This window comes from Gossypium hirsutum, chromosome D12 (genome assembly GCF_007990345.1).
Source record: "Gossypium hirsutum isolate 1008001.06 chromosome D12, Gossypium_hirsutum_v2.1, whole genome shotgun sequence".
Taxonomy (NCBI): Eukaryota; Viridiplantae; Streptophyta; class Magnoliopsida; order Malvales; family Malvaceae; genus Gossypium; species Gossypium hirsutum.
Genome location: NC_053448.1, coordinates 39,157,657 through 39,179,119, shown reverse-complemented (window position 1 = coordinate 39,179,119; position 21,463 = coordinate 39,157,657). Strand labels below are relative to the sequence as shown.

At 31.1% G+C, this 21,463-nt stretch overlaps 2 protein-coding genes across 3 annotated transcripts; both read right to left on the bottom strand.

Annotated features, from left to right (window-relative positions):
- Positions 1–267: 267 nt before the first annotated feature.
- Positions 268–6,474, bottom strand: LOC121224109 (calcium-dependent lipid-binding protein). Of its 2 annotated transcripts, none has more exons than XM_041106668.1 (12): positions 6,058–6,474; positions 5,847–5,955; positions 5,046–5,147; positions 4,551–4,601; positions 4,025–4,145; positions 3,691–3,809; positions 3,432–3,530; positions 2,967–3,047; positions 2,459–2,544; positions 2,150–2,375; positions 1,722–1,886; positions 268–665 (listed from the first exon to the last, which is right to left on the bottom strand). In XM_041106668.1, the coding sequence occupies exons 2-12, from the start codon at positions 5,949–5,951 to the stop codon at positions 522–524; spliced, it is 1,299 nt and encodes a 432-aa protein (XP_040962602.1). In that variant the 5' UTR covers positions 5,952–5,955; positions 6,058–6,474; the 3' UTR covers positions 268–521. The 2 variants fall into 2 exon arrangements, with proteins under 2 accessions (XP_040962602.1, XP_040962601.1); XM_041106667.1 differs by having other exon boundaries at positions 268–685; positions 6,058–6,468.
- Positions 6,475–19,696: 13,222 nt separating this feature from the next.
- Positions 19,697–20,742, bottom strand: LOC121224108 (uncharacterized). Its single transcript, XM_041106666.1, has 2 exons — positions 20,122–20,742; positions 19,697–19,979 (listed from the first exon to the last, which is right to left on the bottom strand). Exons 1-2 carry the CDS (start codon positions 20,450–20,452, stop codon positions 19,900–19,902), a joined length of 411 nt encoding a protein of 136 aa, XP_040962600.1. The 5' UTR covers positions 20,453–20,742; the 3' UTR covers positions 19,697–19,899.
- Positions 20,743–21,463: the final 721 nt, after the last annotated feature.

Genomic DNA, 21,463 nt, shown 5'->3' with positions numbered 1-21,463 from the left:
TTCATATGCTTCTTTTTACCTTTGGAATTTAAAGTTCGGTAAAAGTATTATTGAGATTTTTGTACTAAAAGTCAGATTATATTTACCTTTTTATTAAAAAAAGAACAAATTAATCTCTATATGTAAGATCAAAAAGTAAACTAACTATCCATTTTTATTGTTAAAAATTGATCCATGTGCGTCAGTATGGAGTACACGTGGCATGCCAAATATAACTATCTGGTTATTTTGTTAGCCACATTAATTTTTAACAATAGAAATAGATAATTTTTTTAACAAAAAAGACCAAATTTACTCTTTCATTTAATATATAAAATTAATTTACCTATTTTTAAAGCAAATAAAGTAAAATATAATTTGACTCCTTGTATAAAGACTCCATAATCCTTTTACCGGTTTTGATCCCCATTTGCTTGCATGTTGCTATGCCCTATTCAATTCTTTTGCTATGCCCTGTTATTGTCCTGCCCATGAATTTCCCTGCTTTGCTCAGTTCTCTACCAACACTCCCCATGATCCCACTACCTCCGGTAGTGGTACTGGACCCAGATGCCGACGCATCGACCGCATCCGCCGTGCTCTCGATAACTCCTGCTTCTTTCATTTCTTTTCTTGCTTCTAAGATCCTCTTTTCTTCTTCTAGCGCAGCCAATTGTTCCTCCTTGCTAAACAGATGGTACAAAAGCTAAAAGTATAAAACAGATACTTCTGTTAATCAGAAAAGAATCCAAATACTACACCATATGAGTAGGAAAATTCCCCACCAAAGAGTATCAACAAAACAAAAACTAAATATACAAGGGTAAACTACATTTTGGTTATTCAACTTCAAAAAGGTTTCATTAAAGTTACTGAACTATTCAAAAGTTTTTATTTAAGTCATTAGCCTAATAAGTTTTTTTTAAGGTAGCGAGCTTCAAACAATAATTCGACAATCTGTATGATGGATCAGTAACCATCAATGAGTAGAAGAACACACTTTAGATCCAAATTGATCTAATGATTAGTATTGGAGATTAAAAAGGAAAATTGTTTGGAATGTGGTTTTCAGATTCGTAGCGTTTAAAGCTATTTCATGAAAAAAAAATGAACAGTATAAAATAAGGGAAATGAGAGCTTTTGATTGGTGCAAGTGGTGCAAACAAAGAAGGCATACATCAGCAATTTTAACAGCCAATGACTTAAATGAAAACTTTTGAATAGTTCAATATCCATTTTGTAACTTTTTTATAGTTAAGTGACCAAAATATAAACTTACTAATAATTTAGTGACCTTTATATACAAATTATAAGTTTGAAAATACGGAAAAAAATATTATGGAGCTCCTTATACTAGGAGTTGGATTAAAATTTGCTCCATTTACTAAAAAATAGGCAAAATTAGTTCGTGCATATTAGATCAAAGAGCAAATTTTTACTGTTAAAAATTGGTCTCTATACGTCAACACATGGTATATGTGTCACTGTTTGGTTTTTCCATTAGTCACATCAATTTTTAACGGTACAATTGGATAAAATTTTAACAAAAAAATAAATTTGCTCTTTAATCTAACGAATAAGAACTAATTTATTCAAGTTTTGAATAGAGAGAGCAAAATACAATTTTACTCAATCTCCATACTACTTTTATTGGGAAAATACCCTTTCTTAAATAGTTAAATGACATCAAAGTTGAAATCCAACATCTTAACACACACAAAAAAATGAAACAAAGTATCTACCTTAATGGTACAAGTTCCTCTGTCCTTCTTATCTTTTACTTTAAGTGTATCAAGTGAGACCAGAAGCCTCAGATTAACTTCCTTTGGTTTCTCGGGTTCCAGTTCACTCAAACGAACTTTCGCGATTCCTAATCTCTGGTCTTGCCCGATATCCTTGTCGAAAACCTGTTTGAAACCATAATGAACATTGTGTAAACTAACCGTAATAGGTGTTTAAGGCATAACATTAGCAAAACATACAAAAAGAAAATTTCATTTTTTGATAAGAAATGTATCCAACACAAATATGTTCGAAAGGTCAGTACTTCACGTTGTATTTAGAGATCCAAAGAGAGTCATATTTCGATATCTATATCGGAACATGCTCTAGTCAATTTCAAACAGTGATATTGAATACAAAAGGAGGGATAGATAGAGTGATTTAGAACCTCTACAGTTAGTCCTTGTGTCTCTCTGTCTTCTGCAATCAACTCAAATGTTTCATTCCAAACAGGACTCAAGTTGTTATCAATGGTTTTTGTTTTAACCTTGAACCGAGGTCGAATGTGCACGACCACATAGGGATCGGATTTTCCAATCATTTCCAAGTTCTTTAAATCATTAGCTCTCACTACTGTAACTGTCAACCTTCCCTCAGGTTTAAGCTCGAATTCACTGCATAACACAATGAGAAGCGATATTTCATCCAACCAATGACATTCAAACTCCATAATTCGAACCAAAAGTTTCAGAATTACCTTGCATCAACTGCTGTACCACCCATTGGAACAACAATTCTGTGTGGCCATTGAAGCGTGTCTGTGACAATTGACTCCACGGTATCCTACAAAATATGGTAAAAATGGAACAACCTAAAACATTAATTAGTGTATCTAAGAAAATATGAATAAACAAAATCAATGAAAGCATATTAACAGTAAAAGTACCATGGAGGCCCCTTTATTAGGAGTTAGACTGCATTTTGCCCTTTCTACTAAAAAAGTGAGCAAATTAATCCCTGTACATTAGATCAAAGAGCAAACTGATTCTTTTGTTAAAAAATTGGTTTATATATGTCAGCATGAACTACATATTTTGTTAAAAAATGACCAATTTGCTCTTTGATCTAACATACCAGGGCTAATTTGCCCATTTTTTTAGTTGAAGAAGCAAACTGCAATCTAACTCTTAGTACAAGGGTCTCATGGTACTTTTACCCATATTAACATATTTTAAAGAAGTAAAAACCAGCACCAAAAAGCTTACATCAATCATATCCGAAATTCCAGGAAGTCCAGTTAAGCTTCCACCAACAGCCTTCAGAGTGTAATCAATTCTAGGTTTTGGCTGATAGGTTTAGAAAAGGTATCAGTTATTTCCACAAAAACTATAAAACTCTGGGATTCATTCTTTGGTATTTTGATTAAAGCCATTTATAAATAGCAGTTCATAGCAAAAGTTGAATGAAAACAAAGAAAAAATTTGGGGACAGCCACAAGGTTGGGCATCTCCTTGTATAGTGTATAGGGATCGTATGTACTTTCAGTAAAAACCATAAATAATCACTTGTCTTTCCAGATTCAAGACAATCATACCACAAAGCAAGTTGCATGTGTCACCTATTGGGCAGTTAAACAGCTTTTGTAAAACATCCGGGAAAGTTTGTTCAACCAAAACATATAAATAAACCCCTGTAAGATTGCAGCCATTTAGAAATTACTCTAATGGTACCTCAGAAAGAAGAGCAACAAGTAGTGCAGAAATACAAGGCATCTCTTCAGCAAGATGGAAAATGACTCGAACAACCGTAAAAACTTGAAGATCCTTCAACTGTATCGTAGAGAAAAACACTAATAGTAAGCCAAAAGCATCATCTCATAGGATTCAAATTATAAATGGAAAAAGTAGCATGGTATGCTAAAGTGTCCAAAATATATCATATCAGAATTTCACAAGCATGACAATCTTGAAAGGTTGTTAATGCCCCAACCTGAATTGGTATATTACCAACAGGTGTATCAACTTCTAAAACTATATTTGGATCACCACCCCACCGAAGATCAATATCCATCGTGACTTGACCTTTCTTAAGGCTCTGAACACGAATACCTGCATTTTCCATAAGTAACCATGCGGGTAGAAACGCTTAGAAAGAGGACATGTATAGATATGTTGTATACATTTACATAGCATTTATAAAGGACTCCTTAGGGCTTAAGAACATGAAAAACACCACTAGCTGAAAGAAGACCCCTACAATTGTAATTAGATTTCCTTGCTAAAAGATACAAAAGTTATTCTGAGCAAAATCCGTTAATTTATACCTTCAATCTTCGGAGCCACAGTTCCGAGAGACAATTTGGCAAACTTCAGTGAGTTAACTGCCGTAGGTCGGTAGTCTTCCAAGAGTGGTTCAACAGATTCTTTGAGCACAGCTGATGCTGCCTGAAAATAACATGTTAGACAAACTTTGGCTCAGTACCATTTACGGGAAGCCATTTAAACTTATCATACCTTTCCCCAGAGAATGACAACAAACACAAAACCCAATTCAGTTCCATTAAAATATATTGATGCTCAGAATGCTTAATATTGCGGACAACCAACACAATAGTCTAATACTGGTTTATCTACTATGAAAAAATACTAAATTATAAGTTACATAGAGAACAATTTCAATTATTTTCACTTCAGAAAGCACCAAAAGAGTTGAACAACCTGCCTAAATTTCATCTGTTAAGGTGGAAAACCTCAGTTACACGAAAGCCTCTCTCAGCCTTTTTGAAATAAATAACCAGCAACTACTATGAATCTTATAGCAAAAAATATATATAAGAACAAGTATCTTACCTCTGCAACAAAAGGCCATAATTTGCTCAATTGCTTGTTCAACCATTTTGCCTAAAAGGACAACATAGTGAAAGACAGTAAGCAACTACACTGCATAAAATCTTAACTTTTTCTATACCTAACACATGCAAGTGTATCTAGTCTTTGAGATGCATTTTTATGCACTAGCAGTAGATGTTAAAGATAACTGGACAATAAATCCAACCGTCTCAAACAAATTGCCAGAGACTATTTCCCTTCAAGAAAAATGAAGGATAAGGCAGATACCGATGCAAAAAAGGAATGGATTTTATTCTTTCTTTTCAAGTATAAGATATATAACGAAACAGATCATATTCTAATCTTTGTGAAGAACAAATTTGCACTAATGCAAGTGAATCAATAGAAATTTGGTCTCAACAAGTTGAATCAAGCATACGAAAACTTATCAACTATCATAGTAGCCTAAGAAAAAGTTACTAGAAGTAGTAATTAATCTAAGACCATTAAACCAACCTGTTCAAAGACAGGGAAAGATATCCATTCAGGATAATTATCTCCACAAATTTTCCTAAGATCATCTCTATTGAGAGTCGAAAGAGTTTTTATATCAACTGCCTGTCAAAGAAGACAAATAAATAATAGTTACTAAGCATTTGAAAAGTCGAATAGATTCAAAAGTTTAAAGTTGACCAAGTCACAATATCTAAATTACCATACTGAAAAGTTCAGTTTCTTGAAGACAAACTAAAATGTAACTCATTACCACATTCTTGCATTAAACAATCCAACATATAATGGATTTAGAAACAATCAATGAGAACATTTTTCAGTATTAAGCATAGAAGAAGATACTGTAAAACCACCTCATAATGCTCATTTAGTTTCTTTTTAGTTATTACTGCCCAACCACATATAGTCATATTCTAAATGAACAAGGTAACAAATAATTCCTTCTCTTTGAGGACGTTAACACAGTTCTTTCAAGCAAAGCTAAAGTTAAACACAGCAACCAACTCAACTACTGATAACAAATGCAGGTTGTTTAATGAGTTAAATTCCTTCATTGAGCTATAAACATTTAGGCACACAAATGTTCAATATCTCTTAAAGCAATTCTTGTGATTCAAAGTCCTAGAATACGAACATTTTTCAATAACTCCAGAATTCTCTGCAACTCGTTTCATCAACCAATGAAAATTAGCAAAAAGTTAACGAGAAATTAAACAAAAGGAATAAGAAACTGAATTCAGTCAAAGAAATCTAACCAAATAATTAAGAACTTCATAAAAAAGCACAAGGAAAATAAACCAACACCTTTCCGATTCGTTTCCCGCTTCGGTATTTCATCATTTGAAGCCAACCAGCCATTAACGAAACACCGAAGATCATTCCCATCAAAATCCCCGAAATCAACCCCATATTCCTGAAATCCAAAGCAGAAACTTCATGAACGAATCCAAATCACACAAAAAAGTACATAAACATTACGGATCGGATAAATAAGAAAGAGGATTCGAAAATTTACGTTCGAAATTTGAAATTTCACTCTCACTTCAAATCATTCAAAAAATCAAAACATCAACACCGTTCGTTTGTTTTTTGTTTCTTCTTTTTTAATTTCGATCCAAATGAAAAACATCATTATCAACAAACGGAGACGGACGTAGCCGTTGACAGTCGAAAAAGGATTAAATTGAAAAAATTAAAAAATTCAAGTAATGAAGGACAGAGAAAGAGAGACTCCTCCTCCTTCTTCCCTTCGCCTTTGAATCTTCAGCACTGGAATTTTTTCTCTTATTTTTTCTAATAATTACACGTTCTAAGCATCTAGCCGTTCTTTGTTTTCCATAATTCTATTGCAGAGATTAAATTAATTTATATGAAATAAACCTTCAAAAAGATTTTAAAAATATATAATTACTTTCCAGGAAACGTGACATCAACATGAGTTCCACAAAAGGTGATTTTTGTTCTTTTATACTTTTTTTTTTTTTGGTTAGAATGAAATGAGTATATATAGTTTTGGATTTGGGTACGGTGATTTGTGTTCAGTGTTTATTTTTTAACGAGTTTACAGAATGCGAATAGTTAGTTATTGGATTTTTTCCGATAGATAAATTAAGAAAGATTTATGTATTTCTTTTTAGAATTTATTCCTTTTCTTTTATTTTAAAAATAGTAAGTTTAATTGTAAATATTATTAAAATTTTTAAGTTAATTATATTTTTTTACATAACTATCAAGTGAATATTTTTTTCAATTTCAAAATACCATACAAGTGAAGTTAATATAAAAATTTAACTATGTTAACAATTAGACCTAAATTCTATAATTTAAAAAGTTGAGGAAACTAAATTTTTTTAAAGAAAAGGAAAATGATTAAATTCCAAGTGTATTAAGAGTATAGGAACATGCATATCTTGACCGTAAATTAAAGCTGTTAAACTAGTAGAACAATTCGAACTCTCTTAAGATCGAGTTATATACATCAAAGTCCAAAGATTTCTTATATATATTTGGGAGAGTTTAAACAAAAATTTTAAATCTATTTAAATATGAGACAAGTTTGAATTTTAATAGTTAAGGCTTGAGTTTGACCTTACCTAATATATTTTTTAATATATATATTCTATATCATATGAAAATTGAATGTATTAAAAAGTATAAATTAAGTTGTTAGTGTTCGAAATTTTAATAAAATAAAATAACATAGAAAATGAAAAATAAATCAGCCTAAATTAGTTTGAGTTAGCTATTTATGTCTTTTAATCACAGCCGTTGATTTAAAAAGATCCTACAAGATCCCACTATAATAATATCTCACTTTAGACGTTACCCATTTATAAACATAAACAAATTTGAAAAAATTTTAAGACTCGTATTTTGAGTCAAACTAGACTTAAATAACTATATATGACATTGAATTTGATACCATACATGAACTCAACCCAAATCTAGTCTCATCCAGCTTAACCCATGGACTATTTGTTTATAAATATATTTACTAACAATCTTATGTCACATGATTAAAAAACCTTAAAAGCTCATATAAATAATTAAAAGACTTATATTTAATCCACTAATTAGTGCATCAAATATTAACTTCTTCTCGCGAGTTTATAAATATAAATACAATAAATTACGAATTACAAATATATATCTAAGTAACTACAAAGTAGAACTAAACTGATACAAAGCACAAAACATATTAAGAACCAAACAAAATTCACCCATACTAATTTAGCGTGATGAAATTAAAAACTCGTGCATAAAAATTGTATATAATAAAACTCGATCTTAAATCATAATGAACACAATTTGCTATTTTGATTATTACTTGAGGGTGAGTTTGGATAGGTAGTGGGGCGTGATACGGTGCGTTTAGCTTATTTTTTATCTCATGCTATAGTATCTAATTTCACCGTCACTACTATTTTTACACTAACTGCAAGTAAATGCACTGCCTATTTAAACTCACCCTGAACCTTCTTAAATTTTTGTATCCAAATAAATAAATATATATTGCATACACTGGTTTCTTGAAATAATTGCAGATGCCAAAGAGACCCCTAATGTTAGACATGATGGTTGCTTTGCTTAGCTGTTTGTGATTCATTATTGGTGGGTTGAAAATTTTAGGTGCCCTTCATTTAGACCCATCTGTCAAATGATCTGAGTCCAACTATTACAAAATTACAACTTCCTCCTAATGGCTGGTTCCCATTGCTTGGCCCTTAAAACGTTATTGCATGTATTCTTAATATTTACTAGAGAATGCCCCTCACTATAGTAGTGTTGGTGTTTTTCTGTATTACGATTTTAATGAAACATGATTGTCGAGAAAATTACTTTATAACGTTAAATATATATTAGAAAGTATTGATTAAAATCTCAATAAAGTTACATTATTATGTTCGTTCACTAAGTAGTTTTCTAGGAATATAAAAAAGAAAATGCATTTTAGACACCCAGAATAAAAAAGTTAGCAATTTAAGCAATCATATTACATAGTTTGGTCATTTTGATCACTTCGATTAAAATCACAAATTACAAGCTAACGTGGCAGTTAAAAAATCAGTATAATAACAAATTTAGCCCTCAACTTTTACATATTATATTGATATGGTCATAATTTTAAAAAATTAACCCTCAAAATTTATAAATATTCTTAATTTGATCCTAATTCTAAGAAATTGAAAGAAATATATAAAAATACATAAATATTTTAAAAAATATAATAATAAATTTAAATTTAAATTTAATAATAAATCAATATAATTATATTATTATTAAATAAAATAAAAATTCCCCACCAAACCTCCCTACCATATAGGAATTGATTCAAAGCACACTTTACACATGGGATTGGCGTCTCCATTCTCTAGGGATTTAATCTCTTTTTCCTTAAGGTGAGTTTCGATGGACGGTGCGTTTACCTGCGGTTAGTGTAAAAACAGCGGTGGCGGTGAGATTAAATACTGTAGCGATACTGTAGCGTGAGACAAAAAGTAAGCTAAACGCACCGCACCGCTCCCAATCACCCATCCAAACCCACCCTTAATCTCTTGCATTCAGACCTACAAGTATAAAGATATTAAGCTACTCAACATCGTTTACATCATTAGGGGGAGAGGGACGGTGGTGGAGAGATCCGGTGGGGGGTTTTATTTTATTTAACATGAATATTTTTTTTTGAAAATGTTTATGTATGTTATATATTTTTTGAATTTTTTAGAATTAGGACTAAATTGAGAATATTTGTAAATTTTGAGTGTTAGGTTTTTTAAAATTATGACTAAATCCATATAATATATAAAATTTGAGGGCTAAATTTGTTATAATACTGATTTTTTTAACTATCACGTTAGCTTGTCGTTTGTGATTTTATTGGGAGTGACCAAAATGACCAAATTATGTAACGTGGGTGCTTAAATTGCAAACTTTTTATTTTGAGTTCCTAAAATGAAAATTTTTATAGTTGAGTGATTATTTGTGTAGTTTATATTTGATTTGGTGCCCTGAGTGTAGTATATTCATTTGTAAACTTGTAAAATTTTCAAGTAAATTGGTTAATAAAATAAATTCATTGATTACATTAATATACTTTGTATAATTGTCCTCATATGGTTTTTGCACGCAAAGCAAAATGGAAGCAAATGTTGTTTATTGGTTGTCTAATGTTTAAACTAATACTAAGTGATCAGATCGTAATGTGGAAAGACAACTTATATTAGTAGACGAACCTAAACATGTTCTTAGTCTAATCGAAAATGAGCAAACCGATTGAAAAATTAATATGTCGTCTATCAAATCTAATTGTGGAGATATTTTGTGTTGGGCATCGGAGCGGATGACTCCCAAAAGATAGAGACATAAATGTGACTGACTGGACAAATAGTACATCAAACATAACCCAATTAGAATAGATCCTGAATCCCTTTATGGATTTATTCACTTGTGACGTTCATAGTGTGGCATACCTAAATCCTGAGTGGATGACAGACTATATATGCGTAACTCGTACACTTTGATGTAAGTCAAAGCCTAAATTCAAATAGACAAGGAACCGAAAGTTGATTCGTTGGGTGTACGACTTCTGCAATATGTTGTATCATTTACAACAATGAAATTCATAGCCTGAGACATGGGTTAATGATATTCTCTCATTGGCATTACATAGTTGATGAAAAGTAATCGTGGTCACGGATCATTTGTCTTGTTGAAAGATGACTTGATTACTATTTGATAGTGATTGACTTTTCATAAAAGAAGATATAATGGTTACCATAAGATAAAATAAGATCATATTGGGAGAACGAATATTATCCCAAAGAGATTAAGGATATCCTATGAGGGTAACACACTTATGATAAGGTCATTGAACAAGCACTAATTGAGTTGCTTTCGTAATAGTATGTCATTGGGGAGAACTCAATCACGATACTATAGTGGAATGACTTCGTGACTAAATGAGTTTATAATTAATAGGTAAAAAGTTGATACTTAATTATAAATCATTTGAGCCTCAATTGTATATGTCCAATCGGTCCCTCCACTAGCTCGTTGAAACTAAAAATAAATTGTATGATAAATCAAATGAACAGGATTGAATAGAAATGGTGAAATAGAGAAATAGGAAACATTTGGAAATGATTAAGATTTTCTCCAAAACGGAAATAAAAATAGAGAAATGAAATCATTTGGAAATGAATGTGGTTTTCTCCAAATGAAAAAGACTTGAAAAATGAATTTATGTTTTTCGAATAAATGAAGTTCTAAAATGAAAATAAATAATTTGGTCATTGTGAATCATTAAATATGAAAATATTAAATATATTTTCTCATAAATTCTTTTACGGTAAAGTCGTTATGATTTTAACGGAATTAAAATTGAGTTGGTAACATCCCTCACCCGTCCCCGTTGCCGAAATTAGATTACAGAATGCTACAGCAATTAATAGAACAGTTACATGCAAATTTTAAAAAAAAAATCTTTTAAACATTCAACAAATCTCATACATTCACACAAATAATGCTTTGTAAACAAGATCGGGTTTAAATTGAGCTTACGAGAACTCTAAAATCGACCTGGAATCAAACAATGACTGATTTGAAACTTTTCACAAAAGAAGGGAAAATGTGCAAAATAAGGGTCACACGGCCGAGTGACAAGCTAAAACCGTGTAGCATTGGAGTCACACAGCCATGTATCCAGACTGTGTGACTCATTGTGACCGTGCGGATCAAAGTGTAAAAATTCAACACAAGTCACACGGTCGTATGGCTGGGTCGTGTAACAAATTGAGACTGTGTAAAAAGCAATTTACCAAAACTACAGAATTCACACGGGCGTGTGGCCAACCCGTGTGACAATCGGTAACCGTGTAGTCTAAATGCTTCCTAATTGCCAGTGAGCACACGGCCGTGTCACCTACTTACCTGTATGTGACATACGGTCGTGTGTCAGCCCGTATGGGACAAAATAAACCATTTGACATATAATTCCATTTCAACCTAAAATGACAACTTCCAAAACATAAATTAACAATTGGTACCTATTCAAAACAATCTAAAAACATACCATATCAACCCCTAATCATCTAACCTATATACATCATTGGCACCACCACAAACAAAGTTATAAAACATTACAAATCATCCAACTAAATTTGGTACTAAAGTAACCCATTCATAAGTTTCAATAATGTATGTTAACCTAAAATACAAATGCACGTATGGTCACAATAAACTTGCCAAATCTCACCTTTACGCAAGCTAAAACTTGACTATTTAGGCAATTAACATAGTGACTATCACCAACTTACATATTCCACAATTTACATCCAAATATCATCGAAACCATCCTCATTTTTTATCCAAAAACATGAGCATCTCAACTAAACATACACATTACATTCAAACCTTATATACATACCATACAACTTTCAAAACCAACATTACATATATACCATTTCATCAACTTTACAAAATCACCACTTAAATCTCAAAATCACATAATCATAACCAGCCTATATACATGCCACATAACTGAGTTAGAACGATTCAAAAGTCTACCGAGATTAAGGCAGGATAGTGTGAGCTCTGAAAATGATCCGATAGACATGTTCCACAAAATGCCAACTATAGAAAACAAAAAATAAACGTTCCACAAAATTCAAAGGTTAAAATACACGTAACTTACCTCGAATCAGAAATATGCAATAAAACAATTAACGTAATACTATAACCTGACATAATAGTCCACAAAAGATAGATGAGTTCATCACATTACTAGATAACAAAAAGTTTTATCACTTGTCATATCATTCAATTTAATCCATTCACATAGATACATTACTTTCATTTATAACATATATAATTTATTTTCAATTCAAACTAGCCCGATGAACTATAGTAATCAGGTTCGAATATTTGGGTACCTACAGCACACCAGAGAGCATTAGATGCTATACAGAGGCACCGAAGTGCAATCCTGTACAAGTGCGCAACTAACCCTGTTGGCATGCCAATTGTATCCTAATCGTTTACTACGTTCAAATGGACATTTATACAGAATTCAAAACATTCACATTGCTGAAGCATTTTCATGAATCAAATCATGTCATAACTATATCATATTCATTCAGCATTCGACATGAACTATAATTATCACGTATACAAAACTTTATAATTAAGTCATTAATCTATTTATCACTTTCATACTAATTGGCAAACATTGTAAAATACATTCTAACAGTATAAATTCACAATTCAACCTCAATAAATGCATAATTATACCCTATGAACTTACCTAATATGATTAGTTAGCGAGTCGGATCGTAAGGATTATTCTGTAATTTTTATTTTTCCTTGATTATCCTCCTCTTGGTTTAATCCTTGATCTATATAATAATTAAGTTCAAATTATTAATTTCAATTATCTTACAACATTCATATACATGTATATGACCTTTTAATTTTATCTTACAAAAATTCCCTAAACTTTTACATTTTATTCAATTTAGTCCATAAAACCGAAACCACTATAACTTTCAGATTTAAGCTTCGTTTCCAACCCATTTTTAATTTCATCCTTATATTACTCAATAGAAACATAAATTGAAAAAATTTCATATCAAATTTGAAACATTTACATTTTAGCCCCTGAACTCAAAATTAACAAATTTTACTTTATAAATTAGTCCTATTTAACATCTAAGCTTAACATGCAACCATTTAACACCACAAGCTTCAAAAATCATCAATGGAAACTTTTAAAATCTTTGGCAGTTTTACGAATTAGTCCCTGAGCTAGCTAGATCAAGCTCCCGAGATTCTAAAAACATAAAAATTACAAAAAAAATTGAACAAAATCGACTCACCAATTGAAGAGCAAAGCTTGACCGAAGGTTAGGTCTTCTTCTTCCTTAAGAATCGGTTCTAGAATGAAAAATGGATGAATGTTTTCTTCTTTTCTTTTTCTTTTACATTATAAAACATGTTTTATTATTATAATTAAATAATATTATAACCTAAGATAATTATCAAATAATAGGGTCACCAACCGTCCACTACAATATACTAGGGTCTAATTTCCTTCTAAGTCCTCGTTTAATTGCTAAATAAGCTTTTTAACTAATAAAAATCTATAGCGATTAACTTTTATGATTTTTACTATTTAGTTCTTATACATTAATTACTAACCGTTCAATAAAATTACCAGACCAAAACTCAATATATCACCATAATAGACTCATAAATATTAATAAATAATATTTACTGACTCGATTATCGAAAAACAGGGTTCTAAAACCACAATTTTCGATACCATTGAAAAATGAATTGTTATAGGGTTGGAAAAATTATTTAATTGGAAATATATTGAAGTTTATTTTTGGGAAATAGAAAAACAAATATTGGGATGAATCAAATTATAAAATATTGGGTTAAAAGCCCATGAAGTACTTGTAACTGCACTCGATATGGAAGAGGCCTAAAAGCCCCTTATGTAATAAAGGGGGACGACAAACCATAATATATTTAACTAGGGTTGTCACTCCCTACATCCTAGTTGAACTAGGATTTTGCTTTTCCAGTTGAAATAAACTTCTCTACTTTAATAAGTGTTCTACATTCTCTTCCTATAAATATATGGCACCAGTAAGGCTATAAACACAACTTTCAAATATTGTTATTCTACCCGAAAATAGAGACTTTTATTCTCTAAGAATTAAATATATTTTTTGGAATAACAATTTTGTCGGTTTCTATTTTGAAGAGACAATTTTCGTTTTCACCAAAAAAAACTATTTCTAGTTTATGTGCTTGATTCGTTTTGTTTGGGCCCACACTCGAAGTAATTCGTAGTACGAGAATAGCAGAGAAGATCATTTGGTTGAAAGCTAGGAACGACAAGGATCCGTCTATTCAAAAACACATGTACGATTTCGGTCTAGAGTTTATTGCTATAAATATCACAAACCGGGTCGTTTTCAAAATTTTTATTTTCTGCTGCACAAGAAAACCATTTTTAAACCAAAATTTTCCAATAGTTTACCCTTAATTTTTATAATAAACTTTATTCTTAACAATTATTTTGATTTAATATTTAATAATGAATTTTAATTGATACTTTTTTAAAAATTTTAGATAATGTTAATTGAAAGCAAAATTGTTTCAAGTTTTCCTACATATATTTTCTAAATACAATAATACACGTATAAAATTATGTATATATAAAACTTATTTTGGAATAAATTTAAAAATTTTATGTATATATAATACTTGCGAATTATCCATTGAAATAGTAGGAAAAATCAAGTAGTAGGATAAAGGAATAAGGCAATAGCTACTTCTTTTTCTTTTTTCGTTGATTAATAGACTAATACCTTAAACCAATATATATAAAGTTAATTTGGTCTTAATATTTTTTTAACTTTCCAACATATATGGAAAAGTAATTTTCCCACCTTTTATTATAGGAAAGTAACTCTCAATGAAAAGTTAAATTTCAAGGAAAATAAATAAAATTTGACATAACAAACATTGGAATCACTTTCCAACTGATTAAATTTTTTGGAGAGTGACTACTTTCCATGGTACCAAATGCTACCCATGTTTGGGAAAATTGTAGTGAAGTTTTGAATGGTATATTTTGTATTAATATATAACATTCAAAATTAATTAATTTCAAATAGTGAATTTAAAGGTAAAATTATAACGAATTATATAAAATTTGAGATGAATACATCATACAAAAATAACATGAAAATTAATTAAAATACAATATAAAATGAAAAATAACATTAAGACAACACCTATAATATTTAAAATGTATTAGTAAAAAATAAGATAAACTTATAATATTTAAAAAATGAAAGAAAAAAATAAAACCTAAAATTTATTAATGTGGTTTAGCAAAATAAAAGAAAAAATTTAAGGGAAAAAAAACAATTATCCCTAAAATAAATTAATTCCTTACCTTAGTTGTCTTCAAATGAGCATCCCACAATCTAAAATTGAGCTCTCCCAAGGACTTTTAATAGATATATAGATATATATATATATTAGAATTATCCATCCACACTTTATGTTCAATTGATTATTTGTTTATCTTAAATTATAGAGTAAAAATTTAAACATTAAAATATATTCTGAACAAAGTTTTCAAAATCGGATTAGAGGTTGAATCAGTCAGGCATTGATTCATACGGATCAATTAAATAAACCATTAAAAATCATAAAAAAATTTGTTTAGTCTAGTTCAATCGGTCCATATCAGTTCACGAGTCAATCGATCTAATGCCTCTTTTCGAACTAGTACTCCAATCGATTCTCGGTTCAGCCATCCAATGTAGCCCAGTTCAAACAACCATGACTCTAAGTCTCTATACACTTCATACATTTGAATTTTAGTCCCCATACTTTTGATTTCAAGAATTTAATCACTTTTCGAATTTAAAAATTTATTTTCAAATTATATATAACCACATAACATTTTAATAAAAAAATTAACGTTATTAACTATTTGAATTAATTAATAATATTATAAAAATATAGAGATTAATTTTCGTTAGAAATTAAAGTATAAAAAGTAAATATCAAATATGAGCATAATAAAAGAACCAAAAACAGAATTTAACCATTTATTTATAATGTAAAAAAGAAGAAGAAGACAATAGGCATCCATGTGTCAGTACAAGAAGGTCCAAATCAATGGTTTTTTAACCCGTACCAGTGGTCGAACCAGTCAAACCATTAATTCGTCGATTCAACTAGTCCGACCAGTTCAGCCGATCTGATTAAAAATTATTAAAAAGTTAAAATTTCAAAAAATAATAATAAATTAAAAAACCTGGTCCAACCGCCTAGTTCAATCGATCCGTATCGATTTTCGAGCCAACCAAATCAAAGCCTCTTTCGAACCGATCACTTGATTCTCGGTTCAACCGATCTAACCAGCTGATCCGGTTCAAACAACATTGGTCCAAACATAGAGCACATACACACACACGCATGGTATCTTGGGTTAACTAGATACTAACTTAATTGATATATGTTATACCTCTACTTCACGCCACCTCGCCAAAACAATGACCATCCTAGGAACTTGACAACACAACTTCACCAATGTTTCACTAGACGAGCTTGACCTTACACCCTCACCTAAACATCATACTTAGTGGGTCCACACAATTTTCGGAAGATATATTGAAACAAGCCTTTGACAACATTCATCAATCCATCACATTTTGCAAACCCATTGTCTAGCCTCTTCAAGTCAACTTCAAGAGTGTCCTAAGTTGATACATGCCATCCTATCACTACACCCAATTAGGGGGAACTCAAGTGGTTGAGAGTTGAGACCCACCCCCAACTTCTATTCTTCTATAAATACCCATTCATCATTAAGGTAAAAAGGACAATGAGAACACAAGCAACCTTACTTATTATTTAAGTAAATAATTTTATATTATTATTTTATTGTTATTATATTAAACTAATTAAATAAAAGAAATAAAAGATAGAAAAAGAGGATAGAAACAGAATAGGCAAACGAAACAGAGAAGGAAAGAAGGAAAGAAAGAAAAGAAAGAAAGAAAAGAGAAAATTGAGGTTTTGAGGTTCCAAGCTCAATTGGTAAGTTAAATTAAGCCATTTTCTTATACTTTTTGAGTTTTTTTAGAGTTCTAGAACAAAATATTTCGTGGTTTATGTTGAAATTTTGGAAGTTATTATATTTCTAGACATTGATTGTATTGAATAAATGAAAGAATTAGTGGTTAAATTGATTAAATTTCAAGTTAGAAGTTAGTAAAGGATTTAATTGTAAAATAAAGTGTAAGTTTTGAATAGTAGGGACTAAATTGAAAGAATCCCAAAATTAGGGATTTATGGTGAAATTGAAGAGCTAAATTGAGTTTATAGTAAGAATTAAGAGAGAATATGTTGTTAGAATGGGAAAATAAGATTAGTATTGATAAGGGATTAAATTAGAATTTGGGTAAAGTTTAGGTATAAATGGAAATATTTAGATGAAATTGTGTATTAATGATTTTTAATTGTTTAATTACGTAGCTAATGTCGTGCAAGAGTCATTGTCCGAGAAAGGAAAAGGAAAAAGGTTGACAAGAAGTGACTCGAGAGAAATTTCGGTTAGTATTACCATAATTCGAATTTAATTATTAATTGTTGAAATTTAAATTAATATACATGATAAGCAAAATGAGGTGACTATCATGATTGAATTGAATGGAATATATATAAACGTATTGGTATTGAATTTATTAGTAGTAATTGTTGAATTTTGAATAATATGTTTAGTAAATAAAAATAACGTGAATATCCATATTGAATTAAATGAATTAAAAATATGAATTGAATAAAAGTGAATTAAATTATGATTATGTGTGAATATGTGAATTGAGTATAGATTGAAAAGTGGTTTGAATTGAATCGAAGTATGATTGTATGTGAATATCTGAAATATGTATTGGTATTGAATTGTATATTGATTAGAAAGTGGGAAGTGAATCTGAATTGAATTGTGATTGAATCGAAAGTGAATTTGAAATAGAAAAATGATTTGAATACCCTATTAACTAGTCGGGCTGAGTCGGATATAGTTGGCATGCCATAGGATTGGAAGTGTTCAGGGATACTTCGACCTTGAGTCGATGAGACACTGGGTGTCATACTGTTACTTCGAATAGATTCGATGAGGTACTGGGTACCAACTTACTTCGGCTTGGCCGATAAGACACTGGGTGTCACTTTATTGCTTCAAACTATCCGATGAGGCACAGGGTGCCATTCTGGTGTGTTTGGTTGGATCCGTGTATCCGCCAAAGTCCGAGTCAAGTTAATAGGGGTAAATGAATAATTTTGATAATATAAATTTTATTGAATGATCTTGAATATGAATTGAAATAAGATATTAAATTGAGATATGGAAGTGAAATGTATGAACCATGGGTTCAAGAAATAGATAACGATATAGTTCATGAAATGGTTTTGGTAGTATGAGATGATGTAAAAATTATAAGTAAAGAAAAGCAAATTGAAATGGCTATTGTTGAGAAATGAGAAGTGAAAATAAAATGATTTGAAATAGTGAAAAAATATGTGAATTTAATTGAATACAAGTTATTGAAATTTATTTATGGATTTAATGAATAAATTGAGTGTTAAAAGATTATAAGTGTAAATTGATTATAAATGAACGAATCGAATTAAAAGATAGTTATTATTATTATTGTTGAAACAAGTTGATTTAATGTATTAAATGTTTATAGAAAGATTAATGGTATAAATTGAATTAAGAAATAGTGTGTGAGTTGATTTGAATACAATTTTATAAAATTTGTTATTATTTTATTATTATTAAAACATATTGGTCTAAATGTTTTAATTTGATTATTAAAAGATTTAAAGTATAAATTGAATATAAATAGAAATGATAATGAATGAGTTGATAAATTGATTGAATTTGTATGAATTTGGAATGAGTTATTAAAATGAGATGTTGAAAAATCCAATAAAATTTAGATAGTGAAATAAGGTATGAATACAATTAAATATAAAATTGAAATATTACTTATTGTTATTAGTGATCAAGTTGTTTTAAAGCATGAGACAATTAATGAATAATTGTAGACATAAATTAAATGTATATAATTTATCGATTAATGTTATAAAATTGAATTATGGTAATACCACTGGGTATTCCCATGCTCAGCGTACGGCTGTTTCCGTGCGCAGGTTAGTAGAAACCCAGTGTTCAGTCCAGCATCCAGAATAATCCCGACCTCAGAGAAATTTTAGTGATGTACTTTTCTTTTGATAACGTGGCATGTACCTAAGTGATGTATAGGGATTAGTCATTCTGAATGTTTGTATCTATGATATTGCTAAAGGAAGATGTGTGAGTACGTGATAATGTTTGGATTTTAAAATGGTTAAGTATGAATATGTTTGGTACTATGTATGTTTTTTTTGTCAAAAAAAAATAAGCTGATATTTATTAATTAGGCTCAAGAAAATGGAACTGAAAAGTAACCAACAAACAGCAAAGTAAACGACAAACTAAATAGACCAGTTGTCCAGCATAAAATAAATGAGACCTAGAAATTAACAAACAAAATTAAAGCAAAATAAACCCCATGAGCCTGCAGAAGCACCGTTTCAACATCCAATATCAGCCAACCAGCTCTCCTCAACACCTGCCACTGTAACATGCAACCAAGAGCAAACGTCACTTTGCAATCTAAAAAATGGAGATTCAATGAACCTTCTCCATCCTCAAAGCGAACAAACAAAACTCAGTTCCTCTGAATCCAACACAACCAGTCATTCTCCACCACCAACTTCACAGAATCCGGAATACCTGCAATCCAGTTCCCGCATATTCCTCTTCTCCGTCCTTCCATCGCCAAAACGTGAGCCGCCCTATTAATCGTCCGAGGCACATAAATGTAAGTGACTTCTTCAAACAATTGTTGTAAACACTGAATATGAAAAGTAATCGGCCTAAGAACCGATCTGTCTTCCTCTTTTTTCATAATAGATTTAATGACTGTTAAAGAGTCACCTTCCACGATCAGACGCCGAAAGCCCATCATACGCGCGAATAGCAACGCCCTTTCGCAAGCTCGTGCTTCTGCCACAAAAGCATCACCAACCTCCTCAAACAGATAAGTATCAGTCCCTGCAACCTTTCCTCTACTATCTCTGGCTAATACTGCTGTTATAGCAATCTTCTTCTCCGGTAAATAAGACGCATCAAAATTAAGCTTGATAATATCAGATTCAGGAGGCCTCCAAATATCCTTGCCCCGACAACCAGAAGATAAAAGAGGATTCTTGTTAACTAACCAAGTATCATGGTCATACCCCCTAATGAATCCCAATACCTTTGACATTGAGAACTTAACCCCTTCATGGACCAACTTGTTTCTATGATACCAAAGACACCATAAAGAGATTGAAATGAGTCTTCTTTGTCGACCATCTTCTGCAAGAAATGTACTAACAAAACAATTTTTATAATCCAGCGAAGCATCAAAATGAGGGAGTTTGATTTGCAACGAAGTCCACACACTCCGCAGAACCCCATAGGACCACAGCAAATGCTCAATGTCCTCCAACACTTCCTTACACAGCGGGCACGCAGTCTCCACACACAAAGTTCGACGATTCAGATTCCCATAATGAGGCACCAGATTATTAAACACCCTCCAAACATGTATTTTAATTTTACTAGGGATGTTCAAAGCCCATAAATTAGTATAAAAACATTTGTAGTCCTCATTGCTATTGGACAAAACATTCTGTAACCTTTCTATAAAGAGAACCCGGTAACCACTCCTAACAGTAAACTCACCTGAACCTTCATGCTTCCAAACCAGTACATCCTCCGGTCTCTGTTCAGAAATTGGAATAGAAAAAATACGATTTGCTGTATCGACATCCACTAACTTATGGACCAACTCTCTGTTCCAGGTACTGTTCCCAATACTAAAAAGTTGATTAACCGTTGTCCAGGCAGGCCAAATTTTCTGAATCAGAATTCTGTTATTTTCTCTTCCAGGTAACCAAGGATCATTCCAGATGTTGACACGATCACCATTACCCACTTGCCATAAAATCCCCTCTCCAATCAGCTCCCGAGCACTGCAGATACTTCTCCAGGTAAAGGAAGGGTAAGAACCAACCTTTGCAGTTAAAATATCAGAAAAAGGAAAATAACGGGCTTTTAAAACCTTAGCTAACAGACACTGAGGCTGGGATAAAATGCGCCACACCTGCTTTGCCAATAAGGCCTTATTAAATAAAAATAGATTTTTAAACCCCAAACCTCCTAAATATTTTGGTTTACACAACACATCCCAAGTACTCCAATGGATACCCTTTGATTTTTTATTATTCGACCA